This window comes from Mauremys mutica, chromosome 8, assembly GCF_020497125.1.
Source record: "Mauremys mutica isolate MM-2020 ecotype Southern chromosome 8, ASM2049712v1, whole genome shotgun sequence".
Lineage (NCBI taxonomy): Eukaryota > Metazoa > Chordata > Testudines > Geoemydidae > Mauremys > Mauremys mutica.
Genome location: NC_059079.1, coordinates 38,098,379 through 38,116,629, shown reverse-complemented (window position 1 = coordinate 38,116,629; position 18,251 = coordinate 38,098,379). Strand labels below are relative to the sequence as shown.

General features: G+C 55.3%; 1 protein-coding gene and 1 long non-coding RNA gene across 3 annotated transcripts; one reads left to right on the top strand and one right to left on the bottom strand.

The window, feature by feature from the left end:
* Positions 1 to 4,080: 4,080 nt before the first annotated feature.
* On the top strand, positions 4,081 to 6,895 carry LOC123375334 (glutamic acid-rich protein-like). The gene is made up of 2 exons (XM_045026115.1): positions 4,081 to 5,320; positions 6,533 to 6,895. Exon 1 carries the CDS (start codon positions 4,107 to 4,109, stop codon positions 4,428 to 4,430), a length of 324 nt encoding a protein of 107 aa, XP_044882050.1. The 5' UTR covers positions 4,081 to 4,106; the 3' UTR covers positions 4,431 to 5,320; positions 6,533 to 6,895.
* Positions 6,896 to 7,773: 878 nt separating this feature from the next.
* Positions 7,774 to 16,818, bottom strand: LOC123375290. 2 transcript variants are annotated; one of them, XR_006581383.1, is made up of 5 exons: positions 16,771 to 16,818; positions 13,518 to 13,585; positions 11,086 to 11,168; positions 10,002 to 10,156; positions 7,774 to 8,353 (listed from the first exon to the last, which is right to left on the bottom strand). It is a non-coding gene; the product is annotated as an uncharacterized LOC123375290 (long non-coding RNA). The 2 variants fall into 2 exon arrangements; XR_006581382.1 differs by having other exon boundaries at positions 7,774 to 10,156.
* Between the last annotated feature and the right edge of the window lie 1,433 nt (positions 16,819 to 18,251).

Here is an 18,251-nt window from a genome sequence, read left to right as displayed (position 1 = left end):
TGGAGAAATTGGAAAGAGTCCAGCGGAGGGCAACAAAAATGATTAGGGGGCTGGAGCACATGACTTATGAGGAGAGGCTGAGGGAACTGGGATTGTTTAGTCTGCAGAAGAGAAAAGTGAGGGGGGATTTGATAGCAGCTTTCAATTACCTGAAGGGGGGTTCCAAAGAGGATGGAGCTCAGCTGTTCTCAGTGGTGGCAGATGACAGAACAAGGAGCAATGGTCTCAAGTTGCAGTGGGGGAGGTCTAGGTTGGATGTTAGGAAACACTATTTCACTAGGAGGATGGTGAAGCACTGGAATGGGTTCCCTAGGTGGAATCTCCATCCTCAGAGGTTTTTAGGGCCCGGCTTGACAAAGCCCTGGCCGGGATGATTAAGTTGGGGTTGGTCCTGCTTTGAGCAGGGGGTTGGACTAGATACCTCCTGAGGTCCCTTCCAACCCTGAGATTCTATGATTCTAAGGACCCAGGTTCCATCCCCCCTGAGGCAAGACAGGCCCATTGCTGAGAGGCTTTGTTGCCCCAGACTCACGGCTGCTCCCTGCTCAGTTCCAGGATGGACGTGCTGAGAAGGTATCTCAGGAGGAAGGTGGCCCCGGAGCCAGAGGGGAGCAGCTGCCAGCATCCCCAGACAGAGAGCTGCCCCTCCATCCGCATGGCATGCGAAGCAGGCCCCGGCCACCCCAGGAGATGGTCCTGCTCGGCCTTGCTCACTGGGAGGAAACCAGCCCCCAGGGCTGGTGCTGAGCAGAGAGAGACAACATCCAGGCCGAGATGGAGGTGGCCTAAGTTCAATCTGGGCAGGCAGGACTCAGCCCATGGCAGGAGCCAGGCAACGCAGCTCTGGGTTTGCTTCTGCTGGAAGGCCTGCCCTCATCCCAGCTGCGTGGGCCAGCAGGAGGCATTCCCAGGGCAGGAGCTGGGGGATCGCTGCCTCAGCTGCTTAACTGTTGCCGGAGAGGAGAGCAGCTACTCTCTGGAGGTTCTCTGCAACACGGAGGCTGAGTGGTCCTCCACTGCAGGTGAGGAGACCCCCTGGGCATGGGGAGGAGCAAGGGCCATTAACACCCAGTCGCTCTGTCCCAGTCATTGTGGGGATCCCAGCCCAGGGGTCTGGCCAGAGCCACGTGAGCTCAATGACATCAGCGGGAGTTGCAGAGCCACCCCCTGCAATGGGGCATGGGGGGAGCTTCTGGGAAGTGGGTCCCTGATGATTTGGAGCAACTCCCAGGGAGGATGGGACAGTGAAGGGCCCACTCTGCCATGGGGCCACAGGGCTGAGGGTCTATGGGAGGGGCAGTGTGGGGAACTCTCTGCCATGGGGCTCTGGGACTGAGGGGCAGTGTGGGGATCTCTCTGCCATGGGGCCCTGGGACTGAGGGGTCTGTGGGAGGGGCAGTGTGGGGATCTCTCTGCCATGGGGCCATAGGGCTGAGGGTCTGTGGGAGGGGCAGTGTGGGGAACTCTCTGCCATGGGGCTCTGGGGCTGAGGGGTCTGTGGGAGGGGCAGTGTGGGGAACTCTCTGCCATGGGGCCCTGGGGCTGAGGGGCAGTGTGGGGATCTCTCTGCCATGGGGCCCTGGGACTGAGGGGTCTGTGGGATGGGCAGTGAGGGGATCTCTCTGCCATCGGGCTCTGGGACTCAGGGGTCTGTGGAAGGGGCAGTGTGGGGATCTCTCTGCCATGGGAGCATAGGGCTGAGGGTATCTGGGAGGGTCAGTGTGGGAATCTCTATGCCATGGGGCTCTGGGACTGAGGAGTCTGTGGGATGGGGAGTGAGGGGATCTCTCTGCCATCGGGCTCTGGGACTCAGGGGTCTGTGGGAGGGGCAGTGTGGGGATATCTCTGCCATGGGGCCCTTGGGCTGAGGGGTCTATGGGAGGGGCAGTGTGGGGATCTCTCTGCCATGGGTCCCTGGAGTGGGGGGTCTGTGAGGGGCAGTGTGGGGATCTCTCTGCCATAGGGCTCTGGGGCTGAGGGGTCTGTGGGAGGGGCAGTGTGGGGATCTCTCTGCCATGGGGCACTGGGGCTGAGGGTCTGTGGGAGGGGCAGTGTGGGGATCTCTCTGCCATGGGGCCCTGGGGCTGAGGGTCTGTGGGAGGGGCAGTGTGGGGATCTCTCTGCCATGGGGCCCTGGGGCTGAGGGGTCTGTGGGAGAGGCAGTGTGGGGATCTCTCTGCCATGGGCCTGGGGCTGAGGGGTATCTGGGAGGGTCAGTGTGGGGATCGCTCTGCCATGGGGGCATAGGGCTGATGGGTCTGTGGGAGGGTCAGTGTGGGGATCTCTCTGCCATGGGGCCCTGGGGCTGAGGGGTCTGTGGGAGGGGCAGTGTGGGGATCTCTCTGCCATGGGGCCATAGGGCTGAGGGTATCTGGGAGGGTCAGTGTGGGGATCTCTCTGCCATGGGACTCTGGGGCTGAGGGGTCTGTGGGAGGGGCAGTGTGGGGATCTCTCTGCCATGGGGCCCTGGGGCTGAGGGGTCTGTGGGAGGGGCAGTGTGGGGATCTCTCTGCCATGGGTCCCTGTAGTGGGGGGTCTGTGAGGGGCAGTGTGGGGATCTCTCTGCCATGGGGCCCTGGGGCTAGGGTCTGTGGGAGGGGCAGTGTGGGGATCTCTCTGCCATCGGGCCTTGGGGCTGAGGGGTCTGTGGGAGGGGCACTGTGGGGATCTCTCTTCCCTGGGGCACTGGGGCTGAGTGGTCTGTGGGAGGGGCAGTGTGTGGATCTCTCTGCCATGGGGCTCTGGGACTGAGGGGTCTGTGGGAGGGGCAGTGTGGGAATCTCTCTGCCATGGGTTCCAGGGGCTGAGGGGTCTGTGGGAGGGGCAGTGTGGGGATCTCTCTGCCATGGGGCCCTGGTGCTCAGGAGTCTGTTGGAGTGGCAGTGTGGGGATCTCTCTGCCATGGGTCCCTGTAGTGGGGGGTCTGTGATGGGCAGTGTGGGGATCTCTCTGCCATCGGGCTCTGGGACTCAGGGGTCTGTGGTAGGGACAGTGTGAGGATCTCTCTGCCATGGGGGCATAGGGCTGATGGGTCTGTGGGATGGGCAGTGTGGGGATCTCTCTGCCATTGGGCACTGGGGCTGAGGGGTCTGTGGGATGGGCAGTGTGGGGATCTCTCTGCCATGGGGGCATAGGGCTGATGGGTCTGTGGGATGGGCAGTGTGGGGATCTCTCTGCCATGGGTCATTGGGGCTGAGGGGTCTGTGGACGGGGCAGTGTGGGGATCTCTCTGCAATGGTCCTGGGGCTGAGGGGTGTGTGAGAGGGACACTGTGGGGATCTCTCTGCCTTTCGATGCTTACATGGGAGGGAGAAACATTAAATCTGCTCTCCCCATCCCTTCTCACCCCGTCCTTCCTCTTCCCCCCTCCCCAGCAAGAGTCACCCTCTGCCCTTGTCTCTCTGATGCAGAGACCCCCACAGACCAGTCAGAGAAGGACTTTGCCCCTGAGGAAAAGACAGAGGAGGATGAAGACCCTGACACAGAAAGAGAGGAAGAGGAGGAAGATCTAAAGACAGAGGAGGAGGAGAAGCAGGAAGAGCAAGTCCTGATTAGTGAAAAAGAGGAGGAGGTGGAGGAGCTAGTGATGAAAGAGGAGGAGAACATTACCACTGAGGAGGAGGAAGACCTGGACACAGAGGAGAAGGGGGAGGAGGAAATATCTATAGAAGAGAACAAGGAGGAGGATGAGAACCTGTTTGCAGAAAAGGAAGAAGAGGAGGAGGAGGAAGAGGAAGAGGAGAATGTGTCTGCAGAAAAGGAAGAAGAGGAGGAGGGGGGGATGTGTCTGAAGAGAAGGAAGAGGAGAATCTGACTACAGAAGAGGAAAAGGAGGAGGAGAACTTGTTTGCAGAAGAGGAAGAAGAGGAGGAGGAGGAGGAAGAGAACGTGTCTGCAGCAGAGGAAAGGAGGAGGAGGAGAATGTGTCTGCAGCAGAGGAAAGGGGGAGGAGGAGAATGTGTCTGCAGCAGAGGAGAGGAGGAGGAAGAGAACTTGTCAGCAGAAGAGGAGGAGGAGGACCTCTGCACAGAAGAGGAAGAGGACTTGATCACTGAGAAGGAGGAGGAAGAAGAGGTAAAGGAAGAGGAAGAAAGGAACACCTGATCATGGAGCAAAAGGAAGAAGAGAAGGACCTGGCCATGGAGCAGGAAGAGGAGCACCTGCCTGTGGAGGAAGAGGAAGAGGACCTGGCCACAGGAGTGGAGCACCTGGCCATGGAGCAGGAGGAAGAGGAGGAGGACCTGGCTCCAGAGGAGAAAGAGGAAGACCTGGCCATGGAGAAGGACCAGGCCACAGAGGAGGACAAGGAGGATCTGGGTCAGGAGGAGGAGAAGGGAGAGGACCTGGCAATGGAGGAGGACGAGGATGTGGCCATGCAGGGGGAAGAAGAAGAGGCGGAAGAAGAGGTAGAGGACCTGACTATAGACTAGGAGGACCCAGGAATGGAGGAGGATGAGGATGTGCCGATGCAGGGGGAAGAAGAAGAGAAGGAGGTGGACCTGGCAATGGAAGAGTAGGAGCAAGAGGACCTGGCCAGAGAGGAAGATGAGAAGGAGGAGAACCTGGCCACGGAGAAGGAGCAGGAGGAAGAGGACCTGACCAGAGAAGAGGACGAGGAGGAAAAGGAGGAGGAGAACCTGGCCACAGAGGAGAGGGAGGATCTGGCCAGAGAGGAGGAAGTGGAGGAGGGGGAGGACCTGGCCATGGGAATGGAGCACGTGGTCATGGAGAAGAAAGCAGAAGAGGACGACTTGGATGAGGAGGAGGATAAGGAGGGCAAAGCCAAGTCCTCCTCCACCTCCATGGCCAATTCCTCCTTGCCCAGATGCATAATCCATTCCCATTGCCAGACTCTTGCCCGCGGTGACAATGAAGGAGCAGGAGAACTTCTGGGCTGCACAGTCGGGTGTCACGGGGACGTCTGTGGGAGCCATTGACAGTGTGTTCTGTGTGGGCCATTTTCCTTCTCTGACCCAGGGGTTCTCTGCTCCCAGAATCTCAGCCAGGGAGGCCACCCTGCAGAATATGGCCCCGCAGTTTGGTGATGGGCTGCAGGAGTCACCACGTAGCTGTGCAGCAGCCATAGCACCTGCATTGACCAGGGACCAAAACCTGCAGCCCTCACAGCCCAGGCTGCCCCCACGGATGGCAATGGGAGTGTAGCCTGGGCAACTAGCTGCTGGGCCAGGGCATATAGAGAGGACTCAGAGATGCAGCAAACCAGTGGGCAGAGAAGTGAAGGAAGTAAGGGAAAGAGGAGAGCGAGGAGATCGGGGGAGCTGCTGCAGTCAAGGGACCCCAGCCAGAAGAGAGAAGCTGGGTGGGTTAGACACACAAAGTCCTGCATCTTGGCAGGGGTTAGACTAGATGAACCTTGCCAGAGGCGGCGAGTTATATGGGCCTGTGGTGCCCGGGCTCCAGCAAATTCAGGGCCTCGAGGGGCCCGGCTCCACCAATGTTCAGGGCAGGGTTTCTCCCCCAGCCCGACCTGCCACTCCCACGTGCCACCCCCAGAGCATCCCCCGGCCCTGCCTGCCACCCCCACGTGCCTCCCCCGGCCCTGCCTGCCACCCCCACGTGCCTCCCCCAAGCGTCTCTGCCTGCCCCCTGCATCTCCACACTGTGCTCCCTCACTGGCCGCTGCCACTGCAGGCTACAGGGGAGCGGCGCTGGGGGCAGGCTGAGGCGGCTGCTGCGCCTGTGGAAGTAGGAGGCGCATGGCAGCCTCCCCGCCCCCACCAGGTGACTCCAAGTCGAATCTGAGGGGAGGGGCTTATCCCTGTTGGACCTTCTGAGCAGCAGCCTGGTGGGGCCTGGGTGAGTGTCTTGTCCCTGGGGGGAATCCTCCCCTCTGGCCCCCCACCCCAGCCCCAGGGCAGCCTTCCTGCTGCACCCCAAACTCCTCATCCCTGGCCCAGACCCACACCCTGCACCCCCTCCTGCACCCCAACGCCCTGTCCCAGCCCAGAGCCTGCACCCAACACTCAAACCCCCTCTCACACCCAGCCCCCCAAGCCCCCTCCTGCACCCCAAACCCCTGTCCCATCCCAGACTCTGCACCCAGCCCCCAAGCCCCCTCCTGCACCCCAACCCCCTGTCCCAGCCCAGACCCTGCACCTAGCACCCAAACCCCCTCCTAGAGCTTGTGCCCCCTTCTGCACCCAACCCCCAACCCCCTGTCCCAGCCCAGACCCTGCACCCAGCACCCAAACTCCCTCGTTTGTACCCTTTTCTGCTCCCAAACCCCAACCCCCTGTCCCAGCCCAGACCCTGCACCTAGCACCCAAACCCCCTCCTGCACCCCAACCGCCTGTCCCAGCCCAGACCCTGCACCCAGAACCCAAACTCCCTCCTAGAGCTTGTACCCCCTTCTGCACCCAAACCCCAACCCCCTGTCCCAGCCCAGACCCTGCACCCAGAACCCAAACTCCCTCCCAGAGCCTACACCCCAAACCCCCTTCTTCACCCAAACACCCTCCCTGGACCTTGCAGTGCCTTCTAACCTGATGGGTCTATAATTCTTTGATTCTAGCATCTGTCACCTAAAAAGAAGGGCTGGCGTGTCTGGATTTCCTCCGCATCCTCTGCAGTGAAGACAGAAGCAAGGAACTTTTTTAGCTTCGCCGCAGTGGCCTGGTCTTCCTGGAGTGCTCCTTTAGCACCGATTGCCTAGTGGCTTTGCTGACCGTTTGGCAGACTTCCTGCATCCCATGTACCCCCTCCGCAAGCAAAAACAAGGAGCGCCGCCCCCCCTCCGAGCGTCACACCGCCCAAGGCCCCGCCCCCGAGCATCACCCAAGCCCCGCCCCCCGAGCGGCGCCCCGCCCAGTCCCCACCCTGAGCATTGCCCCGCCCAAGTCCCCGCCCCTCGAGCATCATGCTGCCCAAGACCCCGCCCCCTAGCGGCACCCAAGCCCCGCCCCCTGAGCGGCACCCCGCCCAGTCCCCACCCTGAGCATTGCCCCGCCCAAGTCCCCGCCCCTCGAGCGTCATGCTGCCCAAGGCCCCGCCCCCTAGCGTCACCCAAGCCCCGCCCCCCGAGCATTGCCCCGCCCAGTCCCCACCCCGAGCATTGCCCCGCCCACGTCCCCGCCCCCGAGCGTCATGCCGCCCAAGGCCCCGCCCCCGAGCGTCACCCAAGCCCCGCCCCCCAAGCGGCGCCCCACCCAGTCCCCACCCTGAGCGGCGCCCCACCCACATCCCCGCCCCCCGAGCGGCACGTCGCCCAAGTCCCCACCCCAGCCGAGCACCGCCCAAGTCCCAGCCCCCCCAACACGGCACCACACCTCCTAAGACCCGCCTCCCCCCAGCGCCGCCTGGCCAAACAAAAAAAAATAAAAACAAACCCCGAGTGCCGCCCCCTCCCAAGGTGCCGCCCCAAGCATGTGCTTGGTAGGCTGGTGCCTGGAGCCGGCCCTGATCCCATGTACTTAACAACCCTTTGCTGTTAGTTGTTGTGCCTTGGCTAGTTGCTCTTCACGTTCATTTTTGGCCTCTGCCCTATACTTTTCATTTGACTTGCCAGAGTTTACGCTTCTTTGTCTTTTCCTCACTAGGATTTGACTTGCCAATTGTGAAAGGTGCCTTTTTAATGATCTTAGAAAGGCTCTAGCGGCTGCACCAGCGCGAGCCTCTCCTAAACAAGGCCTGCCATTTTACTTGCACCTGGCAACTACTCCAGCAAGCACTGGAGCTGTTTTGCTGCAAAAACAAATTGGCCAGGTGAGACCGATGGCCTATGGTTCCAAAACTCTCAGTGAGGTGGAGGCGAGGTTTTCAGCTTGCGAACGTGAGGTATTCGCCCTGGTATGGTCCCTAACACATTGGGAATATTTAAGTGGCACAGCTCTCATTGTGGTGAGGACATGCCATACTCCAGTAAAATATGTCATCTCTGGAAGAATTAATGAGGGAAGGGTATCCTCTCCCCGGCTGGCGGGATGGACTCTAAGTCTGGTCAATCGGGATATTCGTACTGAGAAGATCCCCCCCATACGAGAATCCTTCCCTATGCTCCGATTACCGCAGGAGATGAGCACGAATGTCCGTTGCCAGATCCTGATTTAGACTTACTATCTCCATTCTTCTTAGCAACATCCTGGGAAGAAGTACAAGGAAAAGGGTTAACACTCTGGGCAGTTGATGGGAGTGCTTGTCACCACGAAGGGCATCCTGTTGCAGGGTTTGCTGCAATCCAGGAGGGGACACAGCAAGTGGTGCAGGGTACGGTGAGGCCGCCGTCAGCACAAGCTGCACAATGAATTGCGGTCCTGGCAGTATCGTCTGGGGTAGCACCTGAGGAAAACATCTGTCTGTGTTCTGCTTCTAGTTGGGTGGTTCAAGCCCTTCCCATCTGGAAGAAAAGAGTTCAAAGTAAAAGCCCATACGAAGGGGGTCGGTTCTGGCCACGCTTGACAATCAGGCCAATCAGCTAGCAAAACAAGCTGCTAGGTTAGGATCAGCATATACATGGGATAAGACCCAATTTCAGCTGCTGTAGTTAAGATGCCGTCTCCAGATGTGTCAGCAGGCCATGGCATCTTGACCCTGCAAAAACAGGATAATGATCTCCAAGCCCTTTTAACAGCAGGGAAACATCAAGGATATGTAAGGACAAAAACGGATTGATTATAGCAACATCACCAAACTGTGAATTACCTGTACTGGTTATGCCAATAACTCCACGAAAAGAACTAATAACTGTAGCTCATGGCCAGGGACACTATGCTGCGTCCAAAACTTTGGAACGGGTGTCTAAGTGGCGTGGTTGCCTAACATAAAGGAGGAAATACTGGAACAAACCTTTTCTCGATTTGGTATCCCATCAGAAATAGATTCAGACAGAGGACCACACTTTGTGGGTGAAGTCACAAAAGCGCTGTGTGCGGCCTTAAACATCAAACAGCGGTTGCACATAGCTGCTCACCCGCAAAGTCTGTTATCGTCGAGAGGCTAATAGAGCCATGAAAACTGCTCTTAGAAAAGTAATAGATGTGCAAGGAAGGGATTGGGATAGCAAACTCCCAAATATCCTAGCGGCCATGCGATCTACTAGAACTGTGTGAGGGTTTTCACCGCACGAGATGCTAACTGGGAGAATTATGCACACCCCTGAACTTTAGTGGGTGGGAGGAGTTCCACCGGATGAGTACCTTCCCAGGGTGCAAATAGACTTATACATGTCACAGTTGCTAGACACCATCAGCAGTCTTCAACATCGAGTAGCTCCTCAACTAAAAGCTAATAACCAAGTCATTAGTGCTTGGTTAGGCCACATTAATGATGTAGGATGGGTGGTTGGTACAAAGGTAATGTTTAGGTATTATATAGAAAAAGGCCATGTCCTTAGTCCTCGTTGGGTGGGTCCAGTTATCATAACAAACGGAGCAAGTGCCTCTGTATATCAGGTTCAAATACCAGCAAAGAAGGGGATCAAATTAAAGTGATTCCATAGCAGCCAGGTAAAGGAATGGAAAGGAAATTTGTTAGTCTTTAAGGTGCCACAAGTACTCCTGTTCTTCTTTCAACCCATTTAACTGTGCCAATCATATTTTCTCTTCCATTCCTAGATCGACATGACCGCCATCATCCTCTATGTATATACCTCTATGTATATAGGTTGCACTGTATTTGTTAAGGTTTGGTTAATTGATTTGGTTGAAGGTGACCATCTGTTCTGTATAACAGGGAGTCATTATGCCACAGAGGATCCCATGGCCACCCTGGATCCTTTGGAACAAAATGACCCCATTTCTGTTTTAATGATCAAGGAAGAACCGTGCTGTGTGCTCAAGTGGGTCAAAGAAAGATCGAACAAGGCAGGTATATTTCAAGCAGTAATTTCAGAAATGTGCCTTAACTATCAGGCTGCACCTGTGGGATGCAGAGAAAAAACAGAAATGTCATGTAAGTGGGATATAGTAAAACCTCTTTTGGGAATTGTACCAAACTTAGGGTGCCCAACAGTTCTCAGATTTGCGGTTGCATTAAATTGGAAGTACCTGAGCATGTACCATGGGGTGGGTTTCTGGAAATATATCAGCTCCTTGGGTTCATGAAAGACCTAGTGCCATGTTCAGAATTAGTACTCCAGCACAGTCCTTCCTTCTCGGCTCTCAATGTACTGTTGTATCCACACCTTCTTGCGATAGTTCGTCTATGCAGGGAAATGGATGTAAAGCAGGAAGAGTCTTTTCATTGTAAAACTTTCTACTGCAGTAAGATCAAGGTTAAATTTTCCCGTAAATAGTTAGACTTGTATAGGGAGGTTTAAAATGAATGTTACAACGGCAGACTCTGGTAAATGGTCTATGGTAGGTCCGTATGGAATAAGAGTATACCAATTTGTTTTGGTTCTTCCTTCTCCTATTCCTAGTTTAACTGGTCCCGTTTAGGGAAGAAGCAAATCAAACAGTTATTACACATCCCCAGTCTGCGATAAGGAATGTTTTAATCAGCACTACCCCCTCTGTAATACTATGGTTGTATTTGGGTTCAATGCAAATTTTTCGCCATGTGACAATTTATTCATCGGGTGGGTCATAATTTGGCAAAGCCACAGGTGTCGGCAGTTACATCTTTTTAAAACAGGTGTAACACCGACAAGAGGGGGAAATGTTAATTTCAGTATACATGTTTGCCGAATTATTCTGTATAAAAGTTAAAATAAGTTCTGTAAATCAAAAGGCCATTTTGTTTTGGTAAAAGGACAAGGCGACCTCCATTGGGGGTCAGGTTCTTGTTCCTCAGTACCTAGAAAAGGCGGGAAAGTGGGAAGAGCAGGAATCTGACCTTGCCCAGCAACAGCTCCCTACAGAGACCAATGAGGGGAGGGGCCAGGGGCACTGGCTCTTGAGCTTTTGAGCTGTCAGAGGTGCAGGTGGCTGCTCTCTCTCCTGGTGCGGTACAATCTTGCCACTGGCTATGGGCCTGCAATAGCTACTTACTAATTAAGTTGGGGTTGTTTGTTTGTTGTTTTGGGAAAGCAAACTTGCATACACGGACCTGGTCCGATTAGTTAGATCAATCGTGCACTCAGGACGACGCAAAGCGGGTTAGGGTGGGAGTTAAGATAGGGATACGTACCTGTCTGTTTCATCTGTTGTCCACGGTCAGTGTTCACTACTGGCTTCTCTTTTCTGGATCCTGCACCCCTTTATCGCTGATGTCTGTAAAGATAGAACATCTTGTATTATAAGTGCCTGTGTGTTATTCCGAATCTCCAGAATCATTAATCCATTCCCCTTTCCATTCCTTCCTCTCCCCTTAGCAAATAAAGTGTTGTTGTTTTATTTTATAGCTTTGTGTGTGTGGAGTTCATTAAAGTCAGCTCTGATAGATGGCCTTAAAAGGGGGACTCAGCGGGAGATAAACTGTAAGGCTCCCCGAGATCTTCTGATCAGATCGGCCTAGAGAGATAAAAATCCTTACGCTTGTTGAACCTCATCAGATCTCTTTTGGCCCAGTCCTTCTTGAGAGTGGGAAGGGGCTGGGACAGCAGCTTAAAGCCACATCTCCCCAGGGCAGCACAGCACAGCGTGCAGCGCAGGGGGCACATTTCAGTTAGTTTCACTTTGTGCAACTTAACCCTGAGGTTCTCAGCCCTGTGAATGAGACTGTGGAATTACCCAGCCCGTGGGAAAGACTGTGAGTGTAAAATATTCCCCAGGGTTGTTCCATCCCTGGGGGACCATCTGCCTCTGGAGGCTGGGGATGGAATCAGGACCTTTCACTGCCAGGCTTCTGCTTATGACCAGGACTACGTCAGCCGTGATCAAGTCTAAACAGTGACTTCCAATGAGCCTTAGCCCACCGACTGTTGTTAACGGGCAAGGCGGAAAGGCCTCAATTTACAACAATGGCCTAATTTTGGGTACCTCAGTTTCTCCCTTTGAACTACAGGACTGCAGGGAACTTGTTCCAACTGCAGCCACAGCTGCATGTGGAGTCCTTGGGCACTGCAGGTGTCCAGCCCCTACGCATGTAAAGGCAGGATCCCATATTTGGATCTGACATCAAGAGACATTCTTGAAATCTGGCCCCAGCCCACCACTGTGCTCTGCCTCCCATGCTGCCCAGGGTGGGCCAAAGGGGCTGTAGGGAAGGGGTAAAGCCCTCCCCCACCCTGGGAAATTCCTCCCACACAGGTGCCACTTGTGCCTCCCCCCAGCAGCTGTAGGCACAAGGAGTGCTCGGGGAGGGGGGAGCATGGACAGGCTGGAGGGGGAGGGGGTGGAGCAGGGATAGAGGGGTGTGACCAGGGTGAAGCTGCACCTCAGTTTTATACAGGGCCGCCGAGAGGGGGGGGCAAGAGGGGCAATTTGCCCCAGGCCCCGGGCCCCGCAGGGGCCCCTACGAGAGTTTTTCGGGGCCCCTGGAGCAGGGTCCTTCACTCGCTCCGGGAGCCCCGGAAAACTCTTGCGGGGCCGGGCCCTTGGAGCTTCTTCTGCTCCCGGTCTTCGGCGGCGGGGAATCCTTCCGCTCTGGGGTGGAAGGACCCTCTGCTGGCGAATTACTGCCGAAGCGGGACCCGCCGCCGACGTGCAGCCCGGTCTTCGGCGGTAATTCGGCAGCAGGGGGTCCCCGCCACGGGTCTCCGGGGCACTTCGGTGGCGGGTCATGAAACGGAAGGGCCCCCCGCCACCAAATTACCGCCGAAGTGGGGGCCCCTGCCGCCGAAGACCCCAGGCCCCCGGAATCCTCTGGGCGGCCCTGGTTTTATACCCTGGCAAAGCCACTAACACCATTAAAATGAGTGCAGCACACTACTCAGCTGAGCTGCAACCTCTATATTAACCAAGTAGTTAAAGTGCTGCAGCGTCGTACTCAGGGAACTAGCAGCATCTGCAGCAGCATCTCTGCTCAGCCCATTTTCCCCAGCACAGCTGAATTCCCTCCTTCTCCCAGACGGCTGCTTTCCCGACTCCTGCCCCAGTCCCCTCGGGCTGCTCCCAGATCCCCTCCTGCAGTGGAATGGACACGTGGCCTGAGAGCCCTGGACACTGGATTTCTCTGTTCACCCCACACCATGGACCCTGCAGGAGCGCTAGTGCAAGCTCCCCTCACCCGCTGCCCTTGATCACTGGTTTGCAGCCCCCAGCTGGGGGAAAGCTCATTCTCCATGGACCAATGAGTCCCTGGTCTCTCTGCTGGGACTCACAGACAGGGAGAAAATCGGTGCAGGCCTTGCTGGGTGTGGTTACGGGTGACGGGGTCACCTACCCCACTAGGGCCCAGGCCGAGATCCCAGCACATTCCACGCTAGCCCCTGACCTGCCATCAGATGGACTTTCAGCTTCTGTCCCTGTGGTGGGGGGAGGCATTGGGTCATTGCCCTGGGGGAGCTGCTGGGCGAGGGAGGCGATTTACCTGCTCACAGACCCAATGGGCTAGTTTTACTTTGGTTATTATAGTTGAAAAGTCATGGAAGATGGGAGAGATTCCAGCAGACTGGAAAAGGGCAAATGTAGTTCCCATATATGAAAAAGGAAATAAGGACAAGCCAGGCAGTTACAGACCAGTCAGCTTAACTTCTGCACCAGGGAAGATAATGCAGCAAACAATTCAGGAATCCATCTGAAAACATCTAGAAGATAATAGGGAGAGAAGCAATAGCCAGCTTGGATTTATCAAGGACAAGTTGTGTCAAACCAGCCCCCGATAGCTTTCTTTGACTGGGTAACAAACCTTGCGGATGGGGGGAAGCGGCAGATATGGTTTATCTAGACTTTAGGAAGGCTTTCAATGCAGTCTCACATGACCTTCTCCTTAACAAACTAGGGAAATACAACCTAGATGGAACTACTTTAAGGTGGGTGCATAACTGGTTGGGAAACTGTTCCCAGAGAGTAGTTATCAGTGGTTCACAGTCAGGCCGGAAGGGCATAAGGAGTGGGGTCCCACCATGCTCAGCTCTGGGTCCAGTTCTGTTCAATATCTTCATTCATGATTTAGATCCTGGCATAGAGAGTACAGTTACATAGTTTCAGAGCAGCAGCCGTGTTAGTCTGTATCCACAAAAAGAACAGGAGTACTTGTGGAACCTTAGAGACTAACAAATTTATTTGAGCATTAAGCCACTGAGCCATCCCACCCCCACTCCAGGGGCAGCCATGTGCTGGGGAATGACGCAGGGCAACAATTTCCCACCTACACAAGGACAAATCGCTGCAGATAACACGGGTGGAAAATGCCCCTCACGAGAGAAGATTTTAAACTGACGTTTGAGACTCATGGGGAGAACGGGGGAAATCGGGGGAGACGGGAGAGCTGATCATTGGAGGGGAAAGGGGGGAAATCGCCCCAGATTTTATAGCCCCGTGTGAGACACTGAGCGAGAAAAGGGGCAGAACTAGAGAGAATTTGTATCGGGGGCGAGAGCCAAGTGGCACAAACAGGGACAGGATCCAATTAACCCCCCTCCCCCCTACCCCCGCCCACCACTTCTCCCCCCACTTGGGAATTTCCTGGCTGCACAGAGACAGTTCAACCCCCCCCTCCCCCCCGCGTCCCACTGACCTTCCCCCCCCTCCAACTCCAGCTTCTCCCCTCCCTGCCTGACACCCCCCATCTCCCCCCACACCACAGGGGATCCCCCCCCCGCCAGGCCCCAGTCTCTGCCCCCCAAATCCCAGCGATGCCGGGGGCAGCTCCTGCTGCAGCTCCACTGGGGCTGAGGCAGCTCTGAGGCTTCTCCCGGGTTCCCCGGGGCAGAGTCACTTTCCTGCCCAGCCCCAGTGCCCCCCCCCCGGGGTCTCTCACTCCCCGGGGGCTCCGTGGGAGGCTGGACACCAGGGATGCAGGACGGCAGGAATGGGGGTGACAGGCCTCCTGTTCCTCAGTCTCACGGCGGGACCCAGGGGGTTCGTCGCTCTCCGGCTCGGGAGCACTGGGAAGACCCGACCGTGGAGGGGCCGTCGCTGGGGGGGGGACGGCCCCGCGCAGGCGCTGAGCACGTCCTTATATCACTTCTGTGGCGGGAAAAGGGCTGAGGAGATGGAACGCTGAGGGCTGGTTTTGGCGGGAAAAACCGGTTTGGACTGGTTTGAGCCTGTCCCCTGATGGTAAACAAGTCCCCTCTCAGAGATGGAGTCCAGGGGTCAATAGTTCATATGCTCCAGATTGGATCTTATTTTAAAGCCAGTGATTTACTTCGTAGACATCTTATTAACCAACTAATGGAACCTATTCAACAGTTCATACTTCTCACACCTAACAATGAGATAAAAAAAAGAACACAGACAAGCCTTGTCAGTAACAGCTAATGTCCCAACTGGGACGCACGTGAGCTTGTTGCAGAGCTGCTGCTCAGGGATGGGAACCTCCTGGTACCCCAGCCTCCAAAATCACTCAGGCTGCACTTTCTGCACGACTAGGTGCTGGCTGAGGGGGGCGTGGGAATTGGTGGCCTCTGCTGCAGGTGATGGGAATCGCAGGTATTTAAAGCCATGGCCTAGAGGAGGGAAGTGCCTAACTCCAGAGTCTGCAGCTGCCTAGGGCCAGGGCTGAGGATTTAGAGCCCCTAGTGCTGCCGTTGCAAGGTTCAAGCACGCTCAGCCCTGGCATTGCCACCCCTCCTGCGGCTAGTAGCTGCAGCTGGCTAAGGCTGGCCTCTGGGAACTGGCCCCATGGCTGTAGCCAGAGAAGCTGCAGGTGGCTCTGTGACTACTGGGGCCATTAAGCTAGAGCAGCTAAAGACACTGGAGTTCACCTCAAGGAACAGAGGGCACCAGTAGGACAGGAATGTCAAGGGGAGCAGGGAAGGAGGGAGCAGGTCAGGCTGGCAGAGGGAGCTTCCAGCTGGGTGGGAGCATTTCCAAAGTGGAAAGGAAACAAGTATGGGGAGAGGTGGTGGTGACCAGGTAGCAGACTAGCATGTAGATGGGAGCAGAGGGAGAGAGGCTGGTGGCTTCAGATTCCCAAGGGCTCAGTCCTGACTTTGGGGAGATGGTGTTTGCAGGTGGCTGGTTCACATGGCAGGATGGGGGCTGGGGGGGGGGATCTGTCAGAACTGATCAGGTATCTGCTGGCTTTAGAACTCTGAGCTGAGACTAGGACCACCTGCCGTGACTGGTGACATGGGGGGTACTGGAGACATGGCTAGAGAAGGTCTGAATGAGGAAGGAGATAAATCTGTGGGGAGTTTCCTTGATCACTATGAAAGTTCTGCTCACTGTGGACACTGGTAAACCCACATGGGTGTACAGCTCAATAAGAAAACCCGGGGGCTGAGGGAGCTGTGTATGGCAAGGCGTACAGTCATGTAGGGGTGTGTGATCAAAATGAAAAATGTCTCTGAGGTTCAGTACCGGGTATCCTATGGCACCAATGGCACTGCCCCACCAGGCCCACACTCGGAGCCCACAGTGACTACATAGGGGCCTACAAATATGTTTGGTGCCGGGACCCACAAAAGGCTAATCCGGTCCTGACTGCCTGAGCACTATTTCAGCCTCACATTTTTGGGTGGACCTCCTACAGTGGGAGCTGCAGAGCCCTCCCCCGCAACACCCCCCCTCCCTCCTGGTGTTGGGAGGGGAACAGGAGAAAGAACAAAATAAGCAAGAGAAGAAGATAAAGGAGGGAGGAAGGGATGGAGGAAAATGTGAAACAAAAAGGACAAACCCTAATGTCCCCAGTGATTCTAAGGGACAAAATCCCAGGTGCGCAATAAAATTCTGCCTCTTTAAGCTCGTGTTTTCCATGCCTAGAATTCAACTCTCACCAGATGGATCAGACTGAACAGGTTTCAAACCTCCAGGAGGCTCTTACCTTCTAAACAGGGACGGCTGTTTTCTAGTAAAATCACTAAAAGGGAAGGAGAAAACTCGAAAGAGGTTCCTCCTGGCGCTCACGTCCATGAACCCGAATACTCTCTCAGTCCTCAGAGAGAGACCTGGAGAAGGAGAAGGAGACCTGGAGAAGGAGACTTGCTCCAGTAAAGCCACAGGGGTCTCTGAGGTTTCCCTGGCCCCTCGCCCCTGTCCTGCCTGGCTGATGTCAGCATCTCTCTGTGAGGTCACCACCTCCCCACCACCTTGGACCAATAGGCTGAGGTCCTGCAAAAGGCCTTTGTGATGTCACTGCCACACCCCTCCCTTGCTGGGTTAACGTCCTGCCCCTGGCCAGGCACTTTGCAGGTTTGAGCTACTCCCTGTGGATCACCCCACTCAAGGAGCGTTCGTTCTAGGCAGCAAGCCGGCTAGGCAGGGAAACATCAGACGCTGCTCCCAATGCTACCCTCAGATTTTCAGAAATTAGTCGACTTTATGGCAAGAGACCATTAGAGCATCTAATCTGACCCCCTGCGTATCGCAGGCCTCCTGTAGGACACAAGAGCTACTTTTGGGGCAAACACATTCCATAAAGGCATCTAGTCTTCATGAAATGACATCAGGAGATGGAGAATCCACCACTTTCCTTGGTAACTTGTTCCTGTGGTGAATCATCCTCGCTGTTGAATATTTGTGCCTTAGTTGTAATATGAATTTGTCTCTTTTCACCTTCCAGCCATTGGGTCTTCTTAGGCCTTTCTCTGCTCGATTCAAGAGCCCTTTAATACCCAATCTTTTCTCTCCATTAAGGCACTTCAACACTTCAATGAAGTCACCTTTCAATCTTCTTTTGAGAAGCTAAACAGGTTGAGCTCTTTCAATAGCTCACTAGAAGGCATTTTTCTCCAGCCCTCAGAACCGTGTCACCTCCTGTGACATTACTGACATAATCTGTAACTGTATAGATCACTGTTGCGACCACTGTTCTATATTCGCAGCCAATATTGTACAAAGGTTGTTGTGTAAGAGGTCTATGGAGAGGTTCTGATTGGCTGATTATAATGATGCTATCTCTAGATGTGTATCATTTTTGTAGTTGATGTTATGAATATTGGCTCTATGCTGCCCGTATTTCAAACTTGTGCTCTGCTTCCAGGGAACACCCCAGCCAGACAAGTTGGTGTCAGTTCTGCCTAGCCTGCTTGATGGCCCATTACGGACCATCAGCTCTACAGTCGACCCACTGAGAGAAGGCAGATACACCTTGTGACTCAGCAAGCTATGGAAGGACCTGCCTATGGACAGAACTCTAAGGTTTTTCTATGCCATGTGCTTAGGGAAGATGTATTTTCCATGCCCTGGTTCCTCGCTGACCCAGAGAGAACAAAGGAACATGAAAACAAAAACCTTCCCCCACAGATTTGAAAGTATTTTCTTCCCTTATTGGTCCTTTTGGTCATGTGCCAACCAGGTTATCTG